This window comes from Lynx rufus, unplaced genomic scaffold (genome assembly GCF_022079265.1).
Source record: "Lynx rufus isolate CCGP_SWC_20201006 ecotype Redwood Valley unplaced genomic scaffold, mLynRuf1.p SCAF_12, whole genome shotgun sequence".
NCBI classification, from domain to species: Eukaryota; Metazoa; Chordata; class Mammalia; order Carnivora; family Felidae; genus Lynx; species Lynx rufus.
The window spans coordinates 2,159,786-2,186,325 of NW_025814826.1; the positions used below are offsets into that span (position 1 = coordinate 2,159,786).

The following is a 26,540-nucleotide window of genomic DNA, read 5'->3' on the forward strand; positions in this document are numbered from 1 at the left end:
TCTTCTTATTCCTTTTATGAAGGAGTGGGTTATTAGAGGTCCTTACCTCTAATAAGAGATTATTCTGTGGCACAAAAACAGACACACAGACCAATGGAATAGAATAGAAACCCCAGAACTAGACCCACAAACGTATGGCCAACTCATCTTTGACAAAGCAGGAAAGAACATCCAATGGAAAAAAGACAGCCTCTTTAACAAATGGTGCTGGGAGAACTGGACAGCAACATGCAGAAGGTTGAAACTAGACCACTTTCTCACACCATTTACAAAAATAAACTCAAAATGGATAAAGGACCTAAATGTGAGACAGGAAACCATCAGAACCTTAGAGGAGAAAGCAGGAAAAGACCTCTCTGACCTCAGCCGTAGCAATCTCTTACTCGACACATCCCCAAAGGCAAGGGAATTAAAAGCAAAAGTGAATTACTGGGACCTTATGAAGATCAAAAGCTTCTGCACAGCAAAGGAAACAACCAACAAAACTAAAAGGCAACCAACGGAATGGGAAAAGATATTTGCAAATGACATATCGGACAAAGGGCTAGTATCTAAAATCTATAAAGAGCTCACCAAACTCCACACCCGAAAAACAAATAACCCAGTGAAGAAATGGGCAGAAAACATGAATAGACACTTCTCTAAAGAAGACATCCAGATGGCCAACAGGCACATGAAAAGATGTTCAGCGTCGCTCCTTATCAGGGAAATACAAATCAAAACCACACTCAGGTATCACCTCACGCCAGTCAGAGTGGCCAAAATGAACAAATCAGGAGACTATAGATGCTGGAGAGGATGTGGAGAAACGGGAACCCTCTTGCACTGTTGGTGGGAATGCAAATTGGTGCAGCCGCTCTGGAAAGCAGTGTGGAGGTTCCTCAGAAAATTAAAAATAGACCTACCCTATGACCCAGCAATAGCACTGCTAGGAATTTATCCAAGGGATACAGGAGTACTGATGCATAGGGGCACCTGTACCCCAATGTTCATAGCAGCACTCTCAACAATAGCCAAATTATGGAAAGAGCCTAAATGTCCATCAACTGATGAATGGATAAAGAAATTGTGGTTTATATACACAATGGAATACTATGTGGCAATGAGAAAAAATGAAATATGGCCTTTTGTAGCAACGTGGATGGAACTGGAGAGTGTGATGCTAAGTGAAATAAGCCATACAGAAAAAGACAGATACCATATGGTTTCACTCTTATGTGGATCCTGAGAAACTTAACAGGAACCCATGGGGGAGGGGAAGGGGAAAAAAAAAAAAAAAGAGGTTAGAGTGGGAGAGAGCCAAAGCATAAGAGACTGTTAAAAACTGAGAACAAACTGAGGGTTGATGGGGGGTGGGAGGGAGGGGAGGGTGGGTGATGGGTATTGAGGAGGGCACCTTTTGGGACGAGCACTGGGTGTTGTATGGAAACCAATTTGTCAATAAATTTCATATATATATATATAAAAAAAGAGATTATTCTGCAAGCTTGACCATCACATTTTTTATTTTAGTCACTCTGATAGGTGTGTGTTATTAACTAATTATTATTTTAATTTATATTTCCATGATGACTAAGGATATTGAATCTGTTTTATGTGTTTATTTGCCAAATCTATCCTTTTTGGTGAAATATCCATTCATGTCTTTTACTTATTTTTTTAAATTGATGTATAATTAACAATATATAGGTTTCAGGTATATAGCATAATGGCTTGATATTTGCATATACTGCAGAATGATCACTGCAATAAATCTAGTTACCTACCATTCATCCCGATACAAAATTACAAAAACTTTTTTTCTTGTGATTAAGATTTATTCTCTTGGCAACTTTCCAATGTGTAGTACATTATTGACTATGGTCACCATGCTGTACATTACACTTCATGACTTATTTACTTTATAATTGGAAGTTTATAGCTTTTGACCCCCTTCACCAATTTTACCCACCCTCAACCCCTGTCCCCTCTGGTAACCACCGTTTTACTCTCCATATGTACAAGTTTTGTTAATTTTTTTGAAAGATTCTACATATAAGTGAAATCATACAGTATTTGTTTTTGTCTTTGTCTGACTTATCTCATTTAGCATATTAGCATATTATATTAGCATATTATATAATATTAGCATAAAGTCCATTCATGTTATCACAGATGGTGAGATTTTTATCTTTTTTATGGCAGGCTAGTATTCCATGGTGTGTGTGTGAGATATATATGGTGTACATGATATTTATCCTTTCTCCATGTTTCTTCAAGTAGGGCATGTATCACTGTCAACTTTCCTTTTAGAGCTGCTTTTACTGCATCCTGTCTTTGGTATGTAGTATTTCCATTTTCATTTGTCTCAAGTTATTTCTGATTTCACATTTGATTTCTTCATTTACCCATCAATTGTTCAGTGGCATGTTTAAGCTCTACATATTTGTGAGTTTACCAGTTTTCTTCTTGTAATTGATACCTATTTTGTATGAAAGAGCTCATACCGTTTTGGTTGAAAAAGATGCTTGATGTGATTTTAATATTTCTAAATTTATTGAAACTTGTTTGTGTTCTGACATATGATTTATACTGGAGAATGTTCGAGGTACACTGGAGAAGAATGTGTATTCTTTTGCTTTTGGCTGGAATGTTCTGTATTTATCCATTAGGTCTTTCTGGTCTAATGTCTTTTTTAGGGCTGATGTTTCCTATTGATCTCTGTCTGGACGATCTATCCATTGATTTAAGAGGACTATGAAAGTTCCTTACTATTATTGTAAATTGCTGGCAATTTTTCTCTTTAGATTCATTTATATTTAGGTGCTTCTTTGTTGGGTGCGTAAGTATTTACACATGTTATATCTTCTTGTTGGATTAGACAGTTTTATCATTATGTAATATCCTTTTTTTTTTTTTTTGTCTTTTGTTACACTCTTTTAGAGTCTATTTTGTTTGGTATAACTAGTCACCCCAGCTTTCTTTTGGTTTCCAATGCATGGAACATCTTTTTCTATCCATTCACTTTCAGTCTTTATGTCTCTTCACACTTAAGGGGAGTTTTTGTAGGTAGTACAGATTTTTTTTTTTTTAATCAATTCAGCCATTCTGTGTCTTATGATAGAATTTAGTCCACTTGCCTTTGAAATAATCATCGATAGTTATGTATTTACTGCTCTTTTGTTACTTGTTTTCTGGCTGTTTGGTAGTTCCTCTCTGTTCCCTTTTTCTTGTCTTACTTTCTTCCCTATGGTTTGATGATTTTATTTAGTGTTACGTTAAGTTCCTTTCTCATTTGTGTATATACTATAGGTTTTTGCTTTGTGGTTATATATATATATATATATATATATATATGCCTGTGCATATATATAATATGTACATGTGTGTATGTATATGTATATATATATATATATGCCTGTGTATATAGCAGTCTAAAGTTGATAGCAGCTTCAGTTTGAATGCATTTTAAAACTACATTTTTGGGTGCCTGCATGGCTCAGTTGGTTGAATGTCCAACTCTTGATCTTGGCTCAGGTCTTGATTTCATGGTTGTGAGTTCAGGCCCCACAATGGGATCCCCGCTGGGTGTGAAGACTACTTAAAAAACAAATCAATCTACCTTTTTATTCCACACACACTCCCCCACCCTGGTTTTTTTTTTTTTTTGATGTCATATTTTACATATTTTTGTGTTTGCCTTACCTGTTTTAGTGATCTTGTTACTACTTTTGTTTTTTAATGTTCACACTAGCTTTATAAGTGATCAATCCACTGTTGTTATTACATATATACCTTTCCTAGTAGGATTTCACTTTTATGTTTTCTTGTTACTAATTATGCCTTTTCTTTTCAGCTTGGAGAAGTCTCTTAATATTACTTCTGTTACTGGTTGCATGGTGATGGACTCCTTTAATTTTTTTGTCTGGGAACTCCTTATCTCCCCTACAATCCTGAATGATAACCTTGCTGGCTAGAGTATTTTTGGTTGTAAGTGCTTTCCACCCCCCCCGCCCCCGGCCAGTTCTTTTAATATATTGTCTCTTTTATCATTTATTATATATATTACAGTATAGTATAGTATCTTTTAATATATCATATCATTCCCTTTTCCTGGCTGAAAAATCTGCTGATTTCCCATGGGGGTTTCCTTGTACATAACAAGTTGTTTTTCACTTGCTGCTTTTGAGAGTCGTTGTCTTTAGCTTTTGACATTTTGTTTTTAATGTGTATTGGTGCAGCTCTTTTGGCTCATCTTTTTTTTTTTTTTTTTTTTTTTTAATTCTCTGGGTTTCCTGGATCTGGATGTCTTTCTTTACCCAAACTAGTGATATATTCAGCCATTATTTATTCAAACAGTTTTTTTTTGTTTTGTTTTGTTTTTTTTGTTTGTTTTTATCTCTTTCACTCTCTTCCCCTTCTGAGACCCTTATGGTGCAAATGTTATACCACTTGATGTTGTCTTATAGGTAAGCTATCTTCATTTTTTCATTCATTTTTTTTTTCCCGCTGTGATTAGGTGAGTTCATTTGCTCTGTTTTCCGATTCACTAATCTTTCTGCTTCATCTAGTCTGTCGAGCCCTTAGTGTATTTTTCAGTTCAGTTATTTCTTCAGCTCTGAGACTTCAATTTGGTACTTTTCTTACCCTTGTTTAAGCTCTTTTTTGAAGTTCTTACTCTTAGTCCATTTTTCTTCCCAGATCAATGAGCTTCTTTATGACCATTACTTAGAATACTTTATCAGGTGAATGACTTTTTCCTGTTTCATTAAGTTTTTCCTAAAGTTTTATCTTCTTTCATTTGGAATATATTCCTCTGATTCCTCATTTTTCTTGACTCTGTTTTTGTGTTTATGTGATAGGCAAAAAGCTACTGCTACCATTATTGATAGAGTGTCCTGGTTTAGGAGATGAATCTTAGTACCATTCAAATTTGTTCCGTATTTTGAGTTAATTTTTGTATAAGACATTAGGTTGAAATCCTTCTCATTGTTGTTATTTTTTTGCTTATGGATATTCAGTTGTGTAGTACTGTATGTATACACACACACACACACACACACACACACACACACATAAAGTTTTGTTTTTTTGTCAAAAAGCAATTGAATACTTCTGTCAGTCTCTGTTTCTGGTTTTTGAAGTGTTCCACTCATCTGTGTTTCAGTTTCTTTGCCAAAATCACTGTTTTGATTATTGTAGCCATAAGATAGTCCTTAACATTGGGTAGAGTAACACTTCTCACTTTATTTTTTGTTAAGGTAGGTTGTTTTTTTTTAAATTCCAGCTACAGTTAACATACAGTGTGTGTTAGTTTCAGGTGTATAATATTATGATTCAACAATTCTATACATTACTCATTGCTTATCATAGTAAATGTACTATTTAAGTCCTATCCACAATTTCCCCCATTCCCCAATTCACCTTCCCTCTGGTACCCATCAGTTTGTTCTCTTATAGTTAAGAGTCTGGTTCTTGTTTTGTCTCTCTTTTTTTCCCTTTGTTCATTAGTTTCTTTAATTCCACATGAGTGAAATCATATGGTATTTGTCTTTCTCTGACTTATTTCGCTTAGCATTATATCCTCTAGGTCCATCCATGTTGTTGCAAATGGCAAGATTTCATTCTTTTTGATGGGTAATAGTCAACATACATATATGTGTACGTATATATATGTACACACACCCCTCACATCTTTTTTTTTATATTTAAATACAAGTTAGTAAACATAGTGTCATCTTGGCTTCATGAGTAGAGCCCAGGGATTTATCTATTACATATAACACCCAGTGTTCATCCCAGTAAGTACCCTCTTTAATGCCTATTACCCATTTAGTCCATCCCCCCACCGACCTCCACTCCAGCAACCCTCATTTTGTTCTCTATATTTAAGAGTCTCTTATGGTTTGCTTCCCTCTCTGTTTTCTTATTTTTCCTTCCCTTCCCCTATTTTCATCTGTTGTCTTTCTTAAATTTTACATATAAGTGAAATTATATTTGTCTTTCTCTAACTGACATATTTTGCATAGCATAATACACTCTAGTTTTATCCACGTTGTAGCACATGGCAAGATTTCATTCTTTTGGATCACTGAGTAGTGTTCCATTATATACATATATACGTATATGCATATGTATATACATGTGCGCATATGTATGTATATGCATATGTGTATATGTGTGTATATGTAGGTAACACACACACACACACACACACACACACACTACATCTTCTTTATCCATTTGTCGATAGATATTTGGGCTCTTTCCATACTTTGGCTGTTTTTGATAGAGCTGCTGTAAACATTGGGAGTGCATGTGCCCCTCTGAATCAGCATTTTTGTATCCTTTGGATAAATTCCTAGTAGTGCAATTGTTGGGTTATAAGGTAGTTCTACTTTTAATTTTTTGAGGGACCGCCACACTGTTTTCCAGAGTAGCTACACCAGTTTGTGTTCCCGCCAACAGTGCAAAAGGTCTTCCCTTTCTCCACATCCTTGTGAACATCTGTTGTTTCCTGACTTGTTAGCTTTAGCCATTCTGACAGGTGTGAGGTAGTGTCTCATTGTGGTTTTGATTTGTATTTCCCTGATGATGAGTGATACTCAGCATCTTTTCATGTGTGTTAGACATCTGGATGTCTTCTCTGGAAAAGTGTCTATTGTCTTCTGCTGATTTCTTCACTGGATTATTTGTTTTTTGAGTGTTGAGTTTGATAAGTTCTTTATACATTTTAGATACTAACTCTTTATCCAATATGTCATTTGCACATATCTTCTCCCATTCCATCAGTTGTCTTTTAGTTTTGTTGATTGTTTCCTCACTATGCAGAATATTTTTTTTTTAATGTTTTTTTTTATTTTTGCGAGAGAGAGGGAGACACAGAATCCGAAGCAGGCTCCAGGCTCTGAGCACAGAGCTGAACGCAGGGCTTGAACCAGTGAACTGCGATATCATGACCTGAGCCGAAGTCGGATGCTTAACTGACTGAGCCACCCAGGGGTCCCTGCAGAAGCTTTTTACCTTAATGAGGTCCCAGTCGTTAAGTTTTGCTTTTCTTTCCCTTGCCTCCAGAGACTTGTCAAATAAGAAGTTGCTACAGCCAAGGTAAAAGAAAAAAAAAGGTTGCTGCTGGTTTTCTCCTGTAGGATTTTGATGGTTTCCTGTCTCACATTTAGGTGTTTCATCTGTTTTGAATTTATTTTTGTGTATGGTGTAAGGAAGGGGTCTAGGTTCATTCTTCTGCATGTCACTGGCCCGTTTTCCCAGCGCCATTTGCTGAAGAGACTATTTTTTCCAATGGATAGTCTTTCCTGCTTAGTTGAAGATTAGTTGGCCATACATTTGTGGGTCCATTTCTGGGTTCTTTGTTCTGTTTCTATTCTGTTCCAATGATCTACATGTCTGTTTTTGTGCCAGTGCCATACTGTCTTGATAATTACAGCTGGATGCATCCAGCTTTGATTTTCTTTTGCAATATTACTTTGACTATTCGGGGCCTTTTTGTGTTCCATACACATTTTAGGATTGTTTGTTCTAGCTTTGCGAAGAATTCTGGTTTTAGTTTGATAGGGATTGTGTTGAATGTGTAGATTGCTTTGAGTAGTATAGACATTTTTTAAAAAATATATTTTATTGTCAAGTTAGCTAACATACAGTGTATACAGTGTGCTCTTGATTTCGGGAGTAGATTCCCATGATTCATCACTTACATACAACACCCAGTGTTCATCCCAACAAATGCCCTCCTCAATGCCCATCACCTCTTTTTCCTCTCTTCCACCCCCGCCCCCAACCCTTAGTTTGTTCTCTGTGGGTAGTATAGACATTTTAACAATATTTGTTCTCCCAATCTGTGAGCTTGGAATCTTTTTCCATTTCTTTGTGTATTACTCAATTTCTTTGATAGGCTTTCTATAGTTTTCAGCATACAGATCTTTTACCTCTTTAGTTAAGTTTATTCCTAGCTATCTTCTGATTTTTGGTGTAATTATAAATGGGATTGATTCCTTGATTTCTCTTTCAGCTGCTTCATTATTGGTCTATAGAAATGCAACCAGTTTCTGTACTTTGATTTTGTATCCTGTGACTTTGCTGAATTCCTGTATCAGCTCTAGTAGTTTTTTGGTGGAATCTTTCAGGTTTTCCATATAGAGTATCATGTCATGTATAAAGAGTGAAAGTTTGACTTCTTCTTTGCCAATTTGTATGCCTCTTATTTCTTTTTGTTGTCTGATTGCTGAGGCTAGGACTTCCAATACTATGTTGAACAACAGTGGTGATAGTGGACATGCTTGTCGTGTTCCTGACCTTAGGGGGAAAGCTCTGTTTTTCCCCATTGATGATGATATTAGTTGTGGGCCTTTCATTTATGGCTTTTATGATGTTGAGGTATGTTTCTTCTATCCCTACTTTCTTGAGGGTTTTTATCAAGAAAGCATGCTGTGTTTTGTCAAATGTTGTATCTGAGAGGATCATATGGTTCTTATCCTTTCTTTGATTAATGTGGAGTATCACCTTGAGTGATTTGTGAATATTGAAGCAGCTCTGAAGCCCAGGAATAAATCCCACTTGATCATGGTGAATAATTCTTTTAATGTACTGTTGAATTCAATTTGCTAATATCTTGTTGAGGATTTCTGCATCCAGGTTCATGAGGGATATAGGCCTATAATTCTTCTTAGTGGGGTCTTTGTCTGGTTTTGGAATCAGGGTAATGCTGGCTTCATAGAATGAGTTTGGATGCTTTCCTTCCATTTCTGTTTTTTGGAACAGTTTGAGAAAATAGGTATGAAGTCTTTAAAAAAATTTGTTCTATCCCATTATCTTGGTTTTCTTCTTCAAGGATTGTTCTTATCTGTATGTTGGATCATAAGAGAGATTTAATCACTCTTTCTCTTGAATCCTTTTATTTTCTTCATCGGAGGTGGGTGAAATTTAAAATTTCTACCTTATTACTTTCTATATCTCTTAAGATATTATCTGTGATAGCTACTTGTTCTTGGATTCCTTCCGGTTTAGTCTTTTTTTTTCCTGAGCGGATTTTTTTTTCCATGTTAAGAGAATATGTCACTTTATTTTTTGTTTTAAGCTTTTAGTTAAATTTTTTAGTTAATGTATAGTGTAATATTAATTTCAGGAGTAGAATTTAGTGAGTCATCACTTACATATAACACCCAGTGCTCATTACAAGTGCCCTCCTTAATCCCCATCATTTAACCCATCCCCCGCCCATCTCCTCCCTACCAACCCTCAACTTGTTCTCTATATTTAAGAGTCTGTTTGGTGTCCCTGCATGGCTCAGTCAGTTAAGTGTCTGACTTCAGCTCGGGTCATGATCTTGTAATTTGTGGTTTTGAGCCCTGCATTGGGCTCTGGAGCCTGCTTTGGATTCTATGTCTCCCTTTCTCTCTGCCCCTCCCCGACTTGCTCGTGTATGTGCTCTCTCTCTCAAAAATAAACATTAAAAACAAAAAGTCTGCTTAATGGTTTGTGTTTCTCTCTCTCCCCTCTCTCTGCCATGTTCATCTGTTTTGTTTCTTAAATTCTACATATGAGTGAAATCATATGGTATTTGTCTTTCTCTGAGTGACTTATTTCACTTAGCATAATACACTTTAGTTCCATCCATGTTGTTGCAAATGGCAAGATTTCATTCTTTTTTATGGCTGAATAATAGTCCATTGTGTGTATATACAACGTCTTCTTTATCCACTTATCAGTCAGTGGACATTTGGGCTCTTTCCCTGAGCTGATTTTTAAACTTTATTCTACCTGTTAGGTTTTGTTACTTCATTTCTGAGTTTTTATAATCTGAATGTCTTATTTTCAAATAGTAGGTTACACTTTTTCTGTTTTATGAATATGTCTTTGTTGTGCTTTCTTTGTGTGTTGGGATGTTATTCTACTCCTTTCTGTTTTTTGTAATAATAATTTTGTATGGGATTTGAACTTGATCTCTTTCTATTGCTTATTTTTATGTTACAGTTTTTGTGAATTTTTAGAAGAAGGCAGGATTCAAAATAACTTTTCTAATTTCTGTTGTTTTCTTGTAGTTTGCAAGTTATGGCCACTTGTTAATTTGTTATTTAGATATTTCCTGGCTCATTTCTTTTCCTCAACTCCACTTGGACCTTTTCTTTTTTGTCTGTACCATCCCTGTGCTGCTGAGCAGATTCCACTGCTAGCAGTTTCTCCACAGTATGGGGTCCTGTCCAAGAACGTAGTCCTGGCTGACAAGTACTGAGTATCCTAGACTGCCCCCACTCCTTTGGATCTTCTTGAGTGGAACTCTTGCCCTCACCCTGTTTTAGGTACCATTTCATTCTCAGATCGCCTGCCCCACTTCCTAGTGAACACCACATGTCTCTGTGCTCAAATTCTCCTTTGCTCCTTCACTTCTCACAGCTTTGCTCTCAGATAGGAGCATATGTAGGACTTTGCAGGGTTGAATGTTTGTCCTTACCCATTTGTATTTTGGAATTTATTCTCTAGTTGTACATGTTTCTGTGCTTTTTGTTTTGCTTTCTTGTTACTCTTTTTTACATGGGGATTCAGAGACATTTAAAAACTATGCCTTCACCATTGCCATTCCTATGTTTCCACATTGTTAATTGTCAAGTTAATATATATTTATGAAGGTGATTTCATTTTTTTGTTGTTTTTTTTTTTTTTGTTTTTCTTTAAAAACAATCTCCACAGAGAAAAAGAAACTGGGACATAGAATACCCATCCTTACCTGGAGGGAGTCCACTGAAGTTCAGAAGAGCAGGTCTCAGGACAGTGGGGGCAACTGCCTCTCTCTCTGAAGCATGGCTCAGGTGTGGAGAAGGATTTCAGGACACTTCTGGGACCCTGGTAAAGTAGTTGTAAAATTGTTTCCTTGAGTGCCAAATTTGAGATAAATCTTAGATTCCTGAGTGTTCAGGCCACTGTATTTATATTTCTTTGGAATTTCTTTCCTTATTGCAGGATACAGTAATTACTACATTCTTCTTTGCTCAACTTTGAATTCATTTTTGCCACTTCTTTATGCTAGGCACAACCTTTGTACTTTTTTGTAAATGAAGGTTACATACTGAGAAGTTTCTCAGAAGATAAAATCTTTGAGCATCCTGCTCTTCACAAGAAATATATTTATAAATGCTTTTATATCCTTAGAATCTTTTGGCAACAAGATATTCTAGTTAATTTTTGTATATGTGCGGATTTTGAAATACTGATAATATAAATATGTACAAAATGGAATACTATTATAAACTTTTAATGGTTCTCTGTTTAGATTCTGGAAAAATATAAAAATACATTTATATATATATGAGGAGTATGTGCTTTGGGAATACTTACTGGTAAATATAAATAAAACAGGGATATTTTAAGGAGAGTATAGTTTAAGGTTTTGAGTATTACAAAATAGTTTTGGTTTTAGCCCTTGTTATAAATCTCTTCTTCTTCTTCGTCTTCGTCTTCGTCTTCTTCTTCTTCTTCTTCTTCTTCCTGCAGTTGTTAACAGCTGAAAAGAAGATTATTACAGAGAAGCACCTTGAATTATCCCTGAGACCCAAGAAAGGTAATATTTTTGTTGATTTATTGACAGAAAAGGTATAAGACTAATATATCCTTCTTTGATTTATTTACTTTCTTTTAAAAAGTTATTTAACATAGTTTGGGTAGACTGTGTATTTGTGTTTTCCAAAATGTAAAAAACATATTTTTGAGAAATCTCTCTCTAATCTTTGTCACCATCTATCACATTTTTTCTTTCTTCCTATAAGTAATTATTAAAATTTTTCATGTGTCCTTCCTGGATTTACTCTTAATGAGCAGAGCCCGGTAGGTTAGCTTAGGCTCACAGCCCCAGAATTTAAAATTTCTGATTTGGGAAATAAAGTTATAACCTATTATATAAGGACTGTACTATTTCAGGCAGTGAAATTCTTAACTTGGTGAATTAGTTAGGGAAAGCTTTCAGTTACAGATACATAGAAACTGTTAGAGTGTGTGAAGAAATGGAGTTGAATTTATCTCCTGCAACAAGAAGTTCAGGGAGTCAGACTTGTTCTGAGTCCGGCAGCCTTAGTGTGGAGTTTGTTCTTGCCGTCATGAGGTGGAAGCTGAATTCTCCGGGCCCAATTCTCAGGAGGAGTGTGGGCTTTGTGGATTCTCTCCAGGTATACTTTTCGTCTGGAAAGGAATCCCACCCCCAGGACCTCAACCTTTGGCCAGAACTTGTTATATAGGGTCACTTCTACTAAAGGGACTTCAGTGAAATTAAAGATTTTTAAATATGTTGTAATATGTAATATTAATATGTAATATGTAATTACATAATATGTAATTATGTAATATGTAATATGTAAGTATGTTGCTTCTCAAATAAAATTGGGGTTTTGTTAGTAAGGAAAAAAAGGGGATGGATATCAGGGAGGCTGCTGACTGCTGCCATACTCGGTTACCCTGTGGGTGGGCAGGGAGAGTCCGGGCTTGGGACCTCAGGGATCTCCTTTGGCCCCTTGGTGTCCTGACTGTATCCTGTGAGGGCAGTTGTCATATTAGAATAATTTGACACCTCTGTAAAGACCCTGTCTTCAAATAATCACATTCTGGGATGCTGGGATGTTGGAACTTAAACATATGAATGACCTTTGGGGCAACACAATTCAGTCCATAACACCACGTGCTAGCACAATGCCTGCATGCAATGGTTACCCAAAATGCTTACCTGTTGTAACTATTCTCAGTCTAGCTGATGTTCTTCCTAGAAGTATTTTATCTGTAGTGATTTTATCTATATAAATTATATAAAGTACCTGTAATTCATGGGTTTACGAATTCCATAAATTCATTATAGAATCTGAAAATAGCAGTAGCTTTACTTCCTGTCTCAGTCTGTTCAAGCTGCTATAACAATAATACTACAGACTACGTGGCTTATAAACACCAGAAATTTATTTCACACAGTTCTGGAGGTTGGAGGTCCAGTATATTCAGTGTCTGGTGAAGACTCACTTCAGGTTCATGACAGTATCATCTTGCTGTGGACTCACATGGAAAAAGGGGTCAGCAATCTCTCTGGGGGCTTCTTTTGTAGACTACTAATGCCATTCATGAGGGCTTCACCCTCATGACCTAATCACCCCCAAATCCCCACCTCTTAATCTCACACATTGGGGATTAAGTTTCAACAGGGTAAATTTTAAGAGATATAAGCATTCAGTCTATAGCATTCTACTCCTTCCTTTTCGGTTTACTCTTCCTGATGCATAATAATATAAGGGTTTGATAATGTCTTTTGCGATATATACACAGTTTAGTTTTTATTAGCTATTTAAATCTATATGGATGAAGTTTAGTTTATTTTTAATTTTGTATTTTGAAGGTAGACAACTTTAGTAATTCTGGGTGTTCATGGCACAAAGTAAGTGTCAATAAATGTATATAATTATTTTCTGGTTTTGTGCCTTTGTAAGTACTGTATTTTCAGACATCATCTTGTCAGCAAATCTCCTTTCCTGATCAACACAAAGTGGAGCAGTTGCATTTTTTCATACCTTTCAGACCATGCATTACTTGAGGGAGGAGTTTTCTTATTTTTCTGTTTCCTCAAGGTTTACTATATCAGAGTTGTTATGTAAATATGTATTAAATGAAGCCATTTAACTTCTTTTTTTTTAATGTTTATTTATTTTTGAGACAGAGAGAGACAGAGCATGAGCAGAGAAAGGATAGAGAGAGAGGGAGACACAGAATCCGAAGCAGGCTCCAGGCTCTGAGCTGTCAGCGCAGAGCCCAACACAGGACTCGAACCCACAAGCTGTGAGATCATGACCTGAGCCGAAGTCGGAGGCTCAACTGACTGAGCCACCCAGGCACCCGAAGCCATTTAATTTCTGAGCCTGTTTCCTCTTCTGTAAAACTTGAATTATAATATCTAATCTCTTAATCTCATTGTAATGTGTCTAAGGTACTTTTTTTTAAGTTTTAGCATTATAACTCAATTAGATAAATGTAAGTAGAAAAATTGATTTTTATGAAGTATATATTCCTTTTTTGATCACTATCAGAAAAATTTTCTGTGAACTTCCTATTACACCAAGATGGAGTAGCCCCATTCCTTCTAGGTTTTCCATCTATCAGAATGGCTAAAATAAAAAGTGGTGACAACATCAAATGTTGTAAGTGATATGGAGAAACTGATACATTGCTGATGGAACTGTAAAATGGTACAGCCACTCTGGAAAATAGTTTGGCAGTTTCTTAGAAGACTAAACATGCAATTACTGTACAATCCAGCAATTGCCTTTTGACATTTATCCTAGAGAATGAAAATTGCATTCACATAAAACTCCATGTGCAATATTTATAGCAGCTTTATTCATAATAACCCCAAGTTAGAAACAACACAGATGCCCTTTAGTTATTGAATGGATAAACAAGCTCTGGTGCATCCAAATCATGGAATACTACTTAGTAATGGAAAGAAAGGGTTGCTACATAGAACAACTTGGATGAATGTGCAGGGAATTATGCCACATAAAAGCCAATCCTGAAGGGTCACATAGTATGATTCCATTTGTATATCATTCTTGAAATGACAAAATTACAAAAATGTAAAAACTGATTCATTTGCAGAGGTTCAGAATTGGGGAAAGGAGGGTAGCTATGATGTGGCTTTAAAAAAGGTAATACAAGGGGCACCTGTGAAGCTCAGTTGCTTAAGTGTCTGACTCTTGATCTCAGCTCAGGTCTTGATCTCCGGGTCATGAGTTCAAACCCACATTGGGCTTTGCACTGGGCATGAAGCCTATTTGAAAAAATAATAATAGATAAATAAAATGAAAAGGTAACACAAGATGTCCTCATGGTGATGGGATTGTTCTATGTCTTGAGTGTATCAGAATCAACATTCTGGTTGTGATGTTATGTTTTGCAAAATGTTACCATTGGAGGAACTGGGTAAAGCATACAAGGGCTCTCTTTATTGCTTCTTATGCCTATAGGTGAATCTATTATTACCTCAAAATAACAAATTTAGTTAAATAAAAGTTTGCTGTTAAGTGTTTTTAAGCACAATACTGCTACCAGGGCTCCCAGTATGGCAAAGGAGGCACATAGAAGCATTTCTGTTGTACAGAAGTATTGGATTTATGGTTTGTTTTGTGTTTTTCTTTTGGTTCATAAAATATTCTAGGAAGTTATACTTCTGTAATTATTTCACGGTTAATTTTTTGAGTTTCTCTTTGTGCCCCGATTTCCTTGTCTTTTATAATTTATCTCAATTTGTTCTACTTCTTTTTCTTGTAATTTGGTTTTAATTCAAAGAATCTTGTGCTGCACATAGAACTTCAGGCAGGAAGATTTGGCATAAGACATTGCTTTCATTATCATTAGAATTTTATTATTTGTGATTTCAGCAAAGTAACATGCATAAAATCTTATTCTGATAAAGAACTATCAGTTAATTGTGTTTATGTATTTTCTTTTTTCTTTAACAGAAACTGCTGCATCTAAGAGTACCAGTGGACTTACAGATATAACATGGAGTTCCAGTGGAAGTGATGTGTCAGATGAGGATAAAACACTTTTTAAATCACAAAGAGATAATGGACATAGTTCTAGGATAGACAGATTTTCTAATAGGAACAAGAATATTTTATGTACAGAAGATGGGGCCAGTGAAGGTAAAATGAAATTTGTTTCTTACCTCTTTCTGTTATATATTGGGTTCAGTATTGGAAAAAACATCAATCCTTTTATAACATTTAGTATTAGTGATGACTATACTGAGTCTTGGCCTCTATGCTCAGCCCTTTAGAAACATTTTCTCATTTAATATTTCTCACAACAACTTAAGAGATAAGTATTACAAGTATTATTTTTACAGCTAACAACTTAAGCTTGAACATGTAGAGTTGATTGGGATTCCACTTAGGGTCTCTGACAGCAAAGCCAGGTCTTTCAACTACTGCATAGTGCTGCACCTATATTGCCTCCTTGCTGACCTGATTTGGGTAAATACTGTGATAGCCAATGTGTGGTAGAAGTGTAATACAAGTTTCTGTTCTGATGGCATTTTATATTGTGGGTTTAAAAAAATTTTTTTTATTTATTTGAGAGAGAGAGTGTGAATGGGGGAGAGAGGCAGAAGGAGGGAGAGAATCTTAAGCAGGCTCCATGCTGAGCATGGACATGGGCCCGATCCCACAACCCTGGGATCGTGACCTGATCCAAAATTAAGAGTCAGATGTTCAACCAACTGAGCCATTCAGGGTGCCCCATATTGTATTATTATGTTTTTGACAATTTGAAGGAGAGTTTCTCAACCTTGGCACTAATGCCATTTGGGGCCAAAAAATTCTTTGTTGGGGGGAGAGGGACTTTCCTGTGTAGTGTAGGGTGTTTAATAGCATCTCTAGCCTTTTTTTTGCTAGATGACACTAGTTCCCCCAGTCCCATTTGTGACAGCTGTGAATGTCTCCAGATGTTGTAAGATATCCCCAGAAGGACATCCCCAGTTGAGAACCACAGACTTTTAGAATTAGGAAAATCAGTCGTTTTACAATTTTTAAAATATAGCTTATCCAGAGTATTTAAAAGTCTTAATGCTTTCAAAATAAACTTTGACTTTTAACTCTTTGAAGTTCATATGAGTTAGGTACTTGGTCAAGGTTAAGTTTATGCAGACAAACTCTGTGGAAGGTCATTTTATTCCTTTGACCACTTTGTATGTCATCTTGGTAACTACCAATTGACATTCTAGTAATAAACAGGTGAAGTGGTATTTTAAGGTTATACATAAGCTGGCAGCTCTTATATTGTTAATTCAATCATATTAAATGATATTCATTGTTATGTAACTCTTGGTTTGTCTTTACACATCTCAGAACATAATTTCATTTATATTAAAAACTATGCTTTTTATGGGTGGATAGTATGGTATATGAATTACATCTCATTAAAGCTGCTATTAAAAGAAATAAAAACTGTTTATGTCCTTTATTAAAAGAGATAGTAGTTTTCAAAACTATTTAAGACTAGAAAGGTATTTTGAGCTAATTATATTTGTCATTAGTTAATTCATATATTTGGGTGCTGTCCAGTTGGGGGCATAAATATTTACAATTGCTTGATCTTGGAGGATAGACCTCTTAATATGACATAGTGTCCATCTCTTGTTACAGTCTTTGTTTTAAAATGTAGTTTGTCTAATATAGGTATGGCTACTCCAGCTTTCTTTTGATGTCCATTAGCATAATAGATGCTTCTCCATCCCCTCACTTTCAATCTGCAGGTGTCTTTAGGTCTAAAATGAGTCTCTTGTAGGCAGCATATAGATGGGTCTTTTTTTAATTTTTTAATTTTTTTATCCATTCTGATACCTATGTCTTTTGATTGGAGCATTTAGTCCGTTTACATACAGAGTGATTATTGATAGATATGAATTTAGTGCCATTGTGTTACCCATAAAATTGGTGTTTCTGGTGATATTCTCTGGTCCTTTCCAGTGTTTATTGGTTTTGGTCTGTCTTTCTTACTCATAAAGTCCCCCTTAAAATTTCTTGCAGGGCTGGTTTAGTGATCATGAACTCTTAGTTTTTGTTTGAGAAATTTTCTGTCTCTTCTCCTATTCTGAATGACAACCTTGCTGGATGAAGAATTCTTGGCTGTATATTTTTCCTATACATGATGTACTTTGATCTGCTGTGAACCTGATTTGTCTTCCCTTGTAGTTTAAGGACTTATTTTCCCTTGCTGCCTTCAGGATTCTTTCCTTGTCTATGTATTTTGTGAACTTGACTATGATATGTCTTGTTGTGGGCTGGCTTTTGTTGAATTGAGTGGGAATTCTCTGTGCCTCTTGGATTTGGATGTCTGTGTTCTTCCTCAGATTAAGGAACTTTTTAGCTGTAATTTGCTCAGATAAACCCTCTGCCTCTTTTTCTCTCTCTTCTTCTTCTGGAATTCCTATGATACAAATGTTATCTCTCTTTATGGAGCCATTGATTTCCCTGAGTACATTCATGATCCAATACTTTCCCTCTTCTTTTCAGCTTTATTATTTTCCATGATTTTATCTTGTATATTACTGATTCATTTTTCTGCTTTGCCCATCCTCATTGTCATTGCATCCAGTCGGTTTTGTGTCTCAGTTCTAGCATTTTCTTTCAATAAATTTTTTCTGAAGTTTATTTATTTATTTAGAGAGAGCGAGAGGAGGGGGGCAGAGAAAGAGGAAGAGAGAGAGAATCTCAAGCAGGCTTCACACTGTCAATGCAGAACCCAGCATGGGGCTTGAACCCACCAACCTTGAGATCATGACTCAGTTGAGCTGAAGTCAAGAATCGGATGCTTAACCAAAGGAATCACATAGGTGCCCCTAGCATTTTTTATTTCATCCTGACTAGTTTTTAGTTCTTTTATCTCTGTAGCAAGGGATTATCTAGTATCTTCTATGCTTTATTCAAGCCCAGCTAGTATCCTTATGATTGTTGTTTTAAATTCTAATTCAGGCATCTTACTTATGTCAATCTTGATTAAATCCCTTGCCAGTACTTCTTCCTGTTCTTTCCTTTGGGGTGAATTCCTCCATCTTGTCATTTTGTCTAGGTTAATTTTTTTTTGTATGACTGTTAGGAAAGCCTTTTCTATTCCTGCTCCTGAGAGTAATGGCTATATTAAGAAGAGGTCCTATATTATCTTGGGCCTGGTGCTACAGGAAGTGTTTGCGTGTGCACTTTGCTGTTATATTTTGGCTGCACCTTCCCTGAGGTCAGTCTCCTGCATAGTTTCTCCTTGCCTGCAGTGCTGGGTTTTTGGACCTTGTCCACTGTATGGCATGTTTTAACTAGCTGTATTTTGGTCTGCTTGTTAAATGAAACTAGAGCCTATCTCCCTTAGAGCTGAAGCTTTGCAGCCTCTATGATCAGTAGACTAGGTGTGTGCGAGGGGTTTGTGCTGGTCTTCGGTGGGGGGAGCAGCCTGCTGGGCTGATTCTCAGGCAGATTTGCTTAGTGGAGATGCCCCTGCAGGGCACAGGGGGCGGGGCTTGGTGTAAGTGGCTCTGGCCACCACTTAGTGGCACTGTTTTGCTCACTGAGGTTGGTCAGTGCTGATGGGCAGAGGAAATGATGTCACCCCACCTTCTTATCCCTAGAGCAGAGAGTTGGTGCATACTACTCTTCAGGAAGTTCTCACTTCTCTTATGTCCCTGGTGTCTGTCAGATCCCTGACTTCACCCTGTCTGTGTCCAAGCATCTGTCTGTGCCTGCCAGTACCTCCTGTGTTTTATCTCAGGCATGCAGCTGGCTTTTAAATCTCCAGATTTTACCGATCTACGTGGCATGGACCTGCACTGATCCTCTGGGGGAGGGTCTTAGCATGCTGTGGCTGGTGCAGGTTTGTCCCAGGAAAGCAGTCGCACAACCACACAGTGGTTTGGAGTTTATAGTAAAGCACAGCAAAGAAGCTGGCAACCAAGGTCTGCTGCCCTCAATAGATGTCTCTGTTCTATGCTAGTGTACAGGGCGGCATGTTGGCTCTTGTTAGCTTTCTTATCCCTTGAGAGGCTGTGCCACTTTTCCAACTGCACCCCAAAAAAGGGAACTGTTTCTCCCCTTGCGACCCAGGGAATCCTCAGACCACACTTCCTGCTCTCCAGCCTCTGCGTCCTTCCCCACAGGAGCACTGCTAGTCCTACCAGGCATGACCCCTGCAATGGTGGGGTTTTCTAAAACTTCTGCAGAATTCAGCCCCTCTCCTTTTCCCAGTTAGTGATTTTGGGGAAGAGTTTTTCTTGTGCAGTCCCCTGGGTGCTGCTTTCTCTCTCTTTCTTTTTTCTTTTGCTCCTTTCTCCATTCTCATGGCTCCCTCCCTTTCATGGCATCTGCAGTTCTTTCCTCCTCCAAATCAACTCGCTGTAGCTCCTACCTTCCATGATGTGGCCATTTTTCCACCACTAGATGTATAGTTTGTTCTCTTAGTTCTCAGATCAATTTTTTGGGTGTTTGGAATGATTTGATATTTATCTCTATTCAAGGGAGGAGACAAGCATAGGGTCCCACTACTCCTCCACCATCTTAACTCTTCCTCCTTGAGTTAACTACTTTAAAATGAGTTCACATGGGGTGTCCGGGTGGCTCAGTCTGTTAAGCATCTGACTTTGGCTTAGGTCATAATCTCGCAGTGGGAGGGTTTGAGCCCCGAGTCTGGCTCTGTGCTGACAGATCAGAGCCTGAAGCCTGCTTCAGATTCTGTGTCTTCCTCTCTCTCTGCCCCTTCCCTGCTCATGCGCTGTCTCTTGCTCTCTTTTTCTCTCTCTTTCAAAAATAAATAAACATTAAAAAAATTTTTTTTAAATAAGTTCACAAGTTGTTGACTTCTGTTAAGCAAGTTGACTGTTGGGTAAAAAATAAATGATCCCTTGGAGTGTATCTTATGTGTGTAAATGCTGGCTTATCTTTCTCTTCCTTTTCCTTCTCCTCCTCCCTCCCTCATTTTACCTTTAATTACCATTTATCAGTTTCTTATTTTACCCCAGACACTTGGGGCATATGTATATTATTTCCTTTTATATCAACTACATCCTGTAAGTGGAGTACCCTTATTTTATAGAAGGAAATTGGGACTCAGAGAAGTCAAATGGCTTGCCCAGAGTCACATATTTAACAAGTATTCCAGTTGATATTATTGGTTGGGATGTATAACTTCAATGCTGTATGCTTCAACACTGTTCTGGCTTCTTATCATAATTTCCAAGTGAACTTTTAAAACAGTATACCTAGGGCATCTGGGTGCCTCAGTTAAGTGTCAGCTCAGCGATCTCATGGTCGTGAGATTGAGCTATGCTGAGCGTGGATCCTGTCTGGGATTTTTTCTCTCCTTCTCCCTCTGCCTCTCTCTAAATAAATGAATGAATGAATGAATAAATAAATAAATTAATTAAAAACAATATATTCAGACCTCCTTCCAGCTGTATTGGATTAGACTGTCTGGGCCTTAAGGCCAGAATTGGGATTGAGAGGGAAGAGCTCTGAGTTAAAATTGTCAAAATATTTTCGTCTTTAAAAAATCTTTCCCCCTCCATTTGTCTTTTATATAACTTGGAGAAAACTTCTTAACTTTTTGAAGACTCAATTTCTTCATCTATAAAATGCAAATTTGAGTCTAACATTAATTGTCTTGACTGCTTCATAAAAACATTGTGAACAATGAAGTCTTATTAGTTTTGGTTGTGGTCTGTCATTTTCAGGGTAGGAACAGTGTTCTGTATTATCTCCTATATTTATTTGTTTGCTTGTTTTGGTATTGTGAGTGTCTAGAATGGTATAGTAGCCCCTCAGTAGGCACTGATTCTACTGAATAAATGAAGAATGATTGAACAAATGCTCCAAAAGTACAGTAGCTTTGAGGGCATTTGTGTTCCTCCTCTGCCTTTCTGTGGCTTTCTGCTGTGATGCTTCAGCAACCTGGAGAATTTCTTATGCATTCCAGTGCCTGGCTTCCATAGTAAATGTGTTGTTACATGTGGGAAATAATTGCCATTATGCACCTGCTTCTCTTAGACTGGTCTGACCTCTAGTCTTTTATAATTACTCTAGTGGACTTCTATTTTCTGGAACAACAGTGTTAGATAAAAGAAGACTTCCATTTTTGTTTACTTTATTCCATATTTTTAACTTTAGCTGAAATTTTTCTTTGTTGTTCTTGTTGTTGTTTTTATTTTGAATTTTCTTCAATTATTAAAGCTCGTAAGTTATTTTATTTTAATATGACTTCTATGTGGAAATAAGATTGTTGCTGTCAAACCTCTGAAATAGGGCTGAGATATCTTACTCGTCCTCTGAGTTGCTGAAGTAGCTGTAAGGGGGAATACTTGTGTTTTGTACTGTAGGAAAGGTTTATGTTATATTCCTCAGAGATACCTCAGAGATTAATTTATCCTTAACTAATTTTATTTCTTTAAATACAGATTAAATTTGGTTATTTAATATATGAAAATAATTTAACTTCCAAATTAAATTTTGCAGAAGTACTACCTAGATAAAAATGCTTATAAAGTAAACCAAAAAGTAAATTTACTTGTTTCTTTATTGGTGAGAAATATATAGAAAAAGTTTTAGGTGAAAATCCTTGAATAAGTCTATTAGTAGAAGACTGATTAAATAAACTATAGGTTAACTGTGTAATGGAATACTATGTTATTAAAAAGAATGAGGATGTTGCCTGTTAATTGATGTGGGAAAACCTCTGTTAAGTAAAAAGAAATCAAAGTGTATCAGAAAAGAGGAAAAAATAATAATATATTTTATTTGCTTGGATATGCTAGAGAAACTCTAGAAAGATACAAAAACAACTAATGAAAGTAGTTACCTGAGAATTGGAGTAGGGGCAGTAGGAGAAACAGGATGGCTAGAGATAAGAGTAGGAATATAGTTTTCACAGTCTTTTAATATATTTTTAAAAAATGACTCAGCAATATGGATGTTTTTAACTACTGAGAATTAAAAAAATGGATTAATAAATATTAAGGATTTTAAATTGTTTAAAATTGTATTTTTTAGATGAACTACAGTTTATTGACTGGGAGATTGACAGTGACAGGGAAGATACTAGTGAGTATAATGAATTTGAAGACTGTGAGAGTGTTGTGGAAATATCAGACTGTGCTTCTTGTTCAAGCAATTATTCTTCGACTAGTGAAGAGGGGTTCTCTGAGCTCTTGAAGGTAAGAACCAGTTGTCTCAAAATTTTTCATTCTGTTTGTCACATTTGTCAATCATAGCCGTTTAGTGTTTGACTTTTAACTCTTTTTTCCAGGACACTTTTGATTCTTAGGGATTCTTTTATTCTTTACTTCCTTGTCTCTAAATAACATGCTTGTAATGTACTTATAAACACAGTAACTCTCCTCACCCACTCCTCCACCTGCACTTTTGCACTTTTCCCATTCCTCCATTCTCCCAGGACACATGTGTCATGGTTTGCTTAGATTAGTATTCAGCATTACGTAATATTCATAGCCATGGCATATATTAATTATGATTATTTTTCCTTCAAAACTTTTCATTTTCCTTGGAGTTAATTATTTTGGGTTTTTGTTTGCCTAGCTTTATTTATTGATATTAAAACTCTAACTTTTTGTCCTCATTTGGCTCTCCTGTTAAGGTTTTTAGGCATAGCAGACATTCTGTCAGTTTTGTTTTCTTGGAGAACTCATTCTCACGGCCTCCTAGCTGCTCTAATTTGTTCCACTGCTTTGTGGATGTAGCCACCCTTTGGTCACTCCTCACCATTTTCCGGTAATTCCCTTTACTTCTCTTCTGTGCAGAGCAACTTTATCCTGGATTCCATGTCTTCCTCTTTCTTGTTTTTTTTTTTTTTTTATTTTTTTTTTAATTTTTTTTTTTCAACGTTTATTTATTTTTGGGACAGAGAGAGAGACAGAGCATGAACGGGGGAGGGCCAGAGAGAGAGGGAGACACAGAATGGGAAACAGGCTCCAGGCTCTGAGCCATCAGCCCAGAGCCCGACGCGGGGCTCGAACTCACGGACCGCGAGATCGTGACCTGGCTGAAGTCGGACGCTTAACCGACTGCGCCACCCAGGCGCCCCTCTTTCTTGGTTTTTATTCTCAGTTTGATTAAGCACATCTTCTAGGAAAGGATTTATGGAAGATAAATGGCATGCCAGCGATGTATTTATCATACTTTGATAAGTGGCTAACCATTTATGTAGAATTGTAGTTTGGAAATCATTTTTCTTCAGTATTTTGAAGACATTGCTTCATTGTCTTCTAGTTCCAGATTTGCTGTCAAGAAGTGTGAAGCTATTCTCATTCTTGATTTTTAAGGATTTTCTCTTTGTCACTTCTTTTAGCAGCATGATTGTGATATGCCTATGTGTGGTTTTCTGCTTGGAGTTTATCAAGCTTTTTGGGTATGTGGGGAATCAGAGGTCCCCAAGCCCACCCCTCGGTTTGGTAATTCACTAGGAGGACACTCAGAACTTAGTATATGGTCATACTCATGACTATGATGTATTACAGTGAAATGATACAAAGCAAAATCTGCAATTTTTCAAGAATCCTAGTCTAGTGGAGTCACATAGGATACGCTTAATTGCTTCAACAATGAGTTTTGACAACATCTGTAAAGCATTGCCCGCCAGGGGAGCTCATTAGCGACTCAGTGCCCAGAGTTTTTATTGGGGGGCTGGTACCAAAATTTTAGTACCAAAAGCATGTACCAAAATTTTAGATTTCAAGAAGGAAAACAGGTATTCAAACTAAGCCATATTATTAGCACGGTTTAGGCAGAGGGAGACACTTTCACCATTTAGGGGAGGTTGGGAACTCTCTTGGTGTCTAAATAAGCAGAGGTAGACAAGGACCAACATTGCAAGCAGGCCTTTCTGAGTATACCCTCAGGTCAGCTATGTTAACTTTCTTCTTCGTATGGATTTAAAGTTTTCATCACATTTAGAAAGTTTTTTTGCCTTAATTTTTTTTCTGACTTCCCTTTTCCTTTCCTTTTGGACTACAATTATATGTATATTAATGAGGCTGCTCCATGTTATATCATGGGATCATTGATGCTATATTCATTTCTCCCCCTCTCTTTTTAATTTATGCTGGCTTTTATTGCTATATCTTCAAAATTTAATATCTTTTTGCTCTCTGTGTCTAATTGTCTGTTAATACTATCCAGTGTATTTGTCATCTCTTAAAGTTTGATATGAATCTTTTTGTATTATCTTGTCTTAACCTCATCATATCTTTTCTATGGTTTGAAAATATAGAGTGTATTTATAATAGCTGTTTTAGTGACTTTTTCTATAACTCTATCATTTGTGTTATTTTTGTGTCTATTTCTATTGATTAATATTTCTCTTTATTGTGGATTGTATTTTTCTCCTTCTTTGCATGCCTAGACATTTTTCAGTGGATACCAAATATTGTGAATTCTATGTTGTTCGTTGCTGGATTTTAAAAAATTTCTTTAAATATTTTGTAACTTTGTTCTCAGGTGCCGTTATTTGGAAATAGTTTCATCCTTTTGGGTGTTGCTTTATGATTTATTAGGTGGGTCTGGGGAGTGTTATGTCACTACCCTCCTGAGCATTCTATGTAATACTCCTAATTATGGGTTTTTCTGGTCTGGCTGGCAGGAGTAGCTGCCGTGGCCTGACACTGGTGTGGCATTGGGAACTGTTCTCTAGATGGTTCTTTCCCTGGTCTAGAGTAGTTTTATTTATATGCACATACTGATCAGTACTCAGCTGAATACTTGAGGTGGATTGCTGGAGTTTTTTGTGTAGCTCTGGTTTTTCTGTTACTCTGTCCTACGAACTCTAGCTACATTTGTCTGCCTGGACACTCAGCTCTGTCTCTTCAACTCAGGGAACCCACTGGACTCAACCTCAGTTCCTCTTTTCTGTTGTGTGGTTTGGAAATTCTCTCAAGAAAGTAAGCTAGGGCAATTGTAGAGCTCAATTTTTTATTCCCTGACTTTCAGGCATTAGTGTTTTTGTCTGATGTTCAGTGCTTGAAAACCATTGTTTCATATATTTTGTCAGGATTATTTCCTTTCTTCCTACCTGCCTTCCTTCCCCCCCCTCTTGTTTTTTGTTTGTTTGTTTTTCATTTTGTTGTTACTGTTTTTGGTGTTTTAGGTGGGAGGATAAATCCATTTGCTATTATTCCATCTTGGCCACCTTTCTGATCTTTTATGCAGTCCAGTACATGATAAGATGCTCATCATCATTAGTCACTAAGGAGTTGCAAATCCAAACCATGATGAGATACCACTTTATACCTATTAGGATGGCTGTTATCCATAAATGGGAAAAAAAACAACGTTGAGATATTGGAACCCTTATACATTGCTGGTGGGAATGTAAAATGGTACAGCCACTGTGGAAGAGCTTGATGGTTTCTCAAAAAGTTAAACATGAAATTACCACATAATCCAGCAATTCTGCTTCTGAATATATATACACAGAAGAACTGAAAGTGGAGACTCAAATATATTTGTACATCAATGTTCATAGTATCATTATTCACAATGGTTGGATGGTGGAAACAATCCAAATGTCCATCAACAAGAATGGATAAGCAAAATGTTGTATATATGTACAGTGGATTATTATTCAGCCTTAAAAAAGAATGAAATTCTGGGGTGCCTGGGTGGCTCAGTTGGTTAAGTGTCTGACTCTTTGATTTGAACTCATATCATGATCCTAGGGTTGTGGGATCAAGTCCCCTGTCAGGTTCCATGCTGAGTGTGGAGCCTGCTTAAGATTCTTTTCTCTCTCCCTCTGCCCCTCTCCCTTGCTTGTGCACTCTCTCTCTAAAATATAAAAAAGAATTTCATTCCTTTTTCTAAAATGTTAAATGTTTATTTATTTATTTTGAGAGAGAGAGAGAGAGGCCATGAGAGCGGGGGAGGGGCAGAGAAAGAGGGAGAGAGAGAATCCTAAGCAGGCTTGCCATTGTCAGTGCAGAACCCAGCTTGGGGCTTGATCTCATGAACTGTGAGATAATGACCTGAGCCAAAATCAAGAGT

At 36.7% G+C, this 26,540-nt stretch overlaps 1 protein-coding gene across 2 annotated transcripts in view; it reads left to right on the forward strand.

Moving 5' to 3' along the window:
• SPIDR (scaffold protein involved in DNA repair) overlaps positions 1-26,540 on the forward strand; it is a 501,036-nt gene that overhangs the window by 19,865 nt on the left and 454,631 nt on the right. For both annotated transcript variants that reach the window (XM_047073908.1, XM_047073910.1), the window contains exons 2-5: positions 10,681-10,836; positions 11,482-11,548; positions 15,474-15,659; positions 22,539-22,702. In XM_047073908.1, the coding sequence (XP_046929864.1) occupies positions 10,681-10,836; positions 11,482-11,548; positions 15,474-15,659; positions 22,539-22,702 (573 nt within the window). The remainder of the gene's footprint in view (positions 1-10,680; positions 10,837-11,481; positions 11,549-15,473; positions 15,660-22,538; positions 22,703-26,540) is intronic.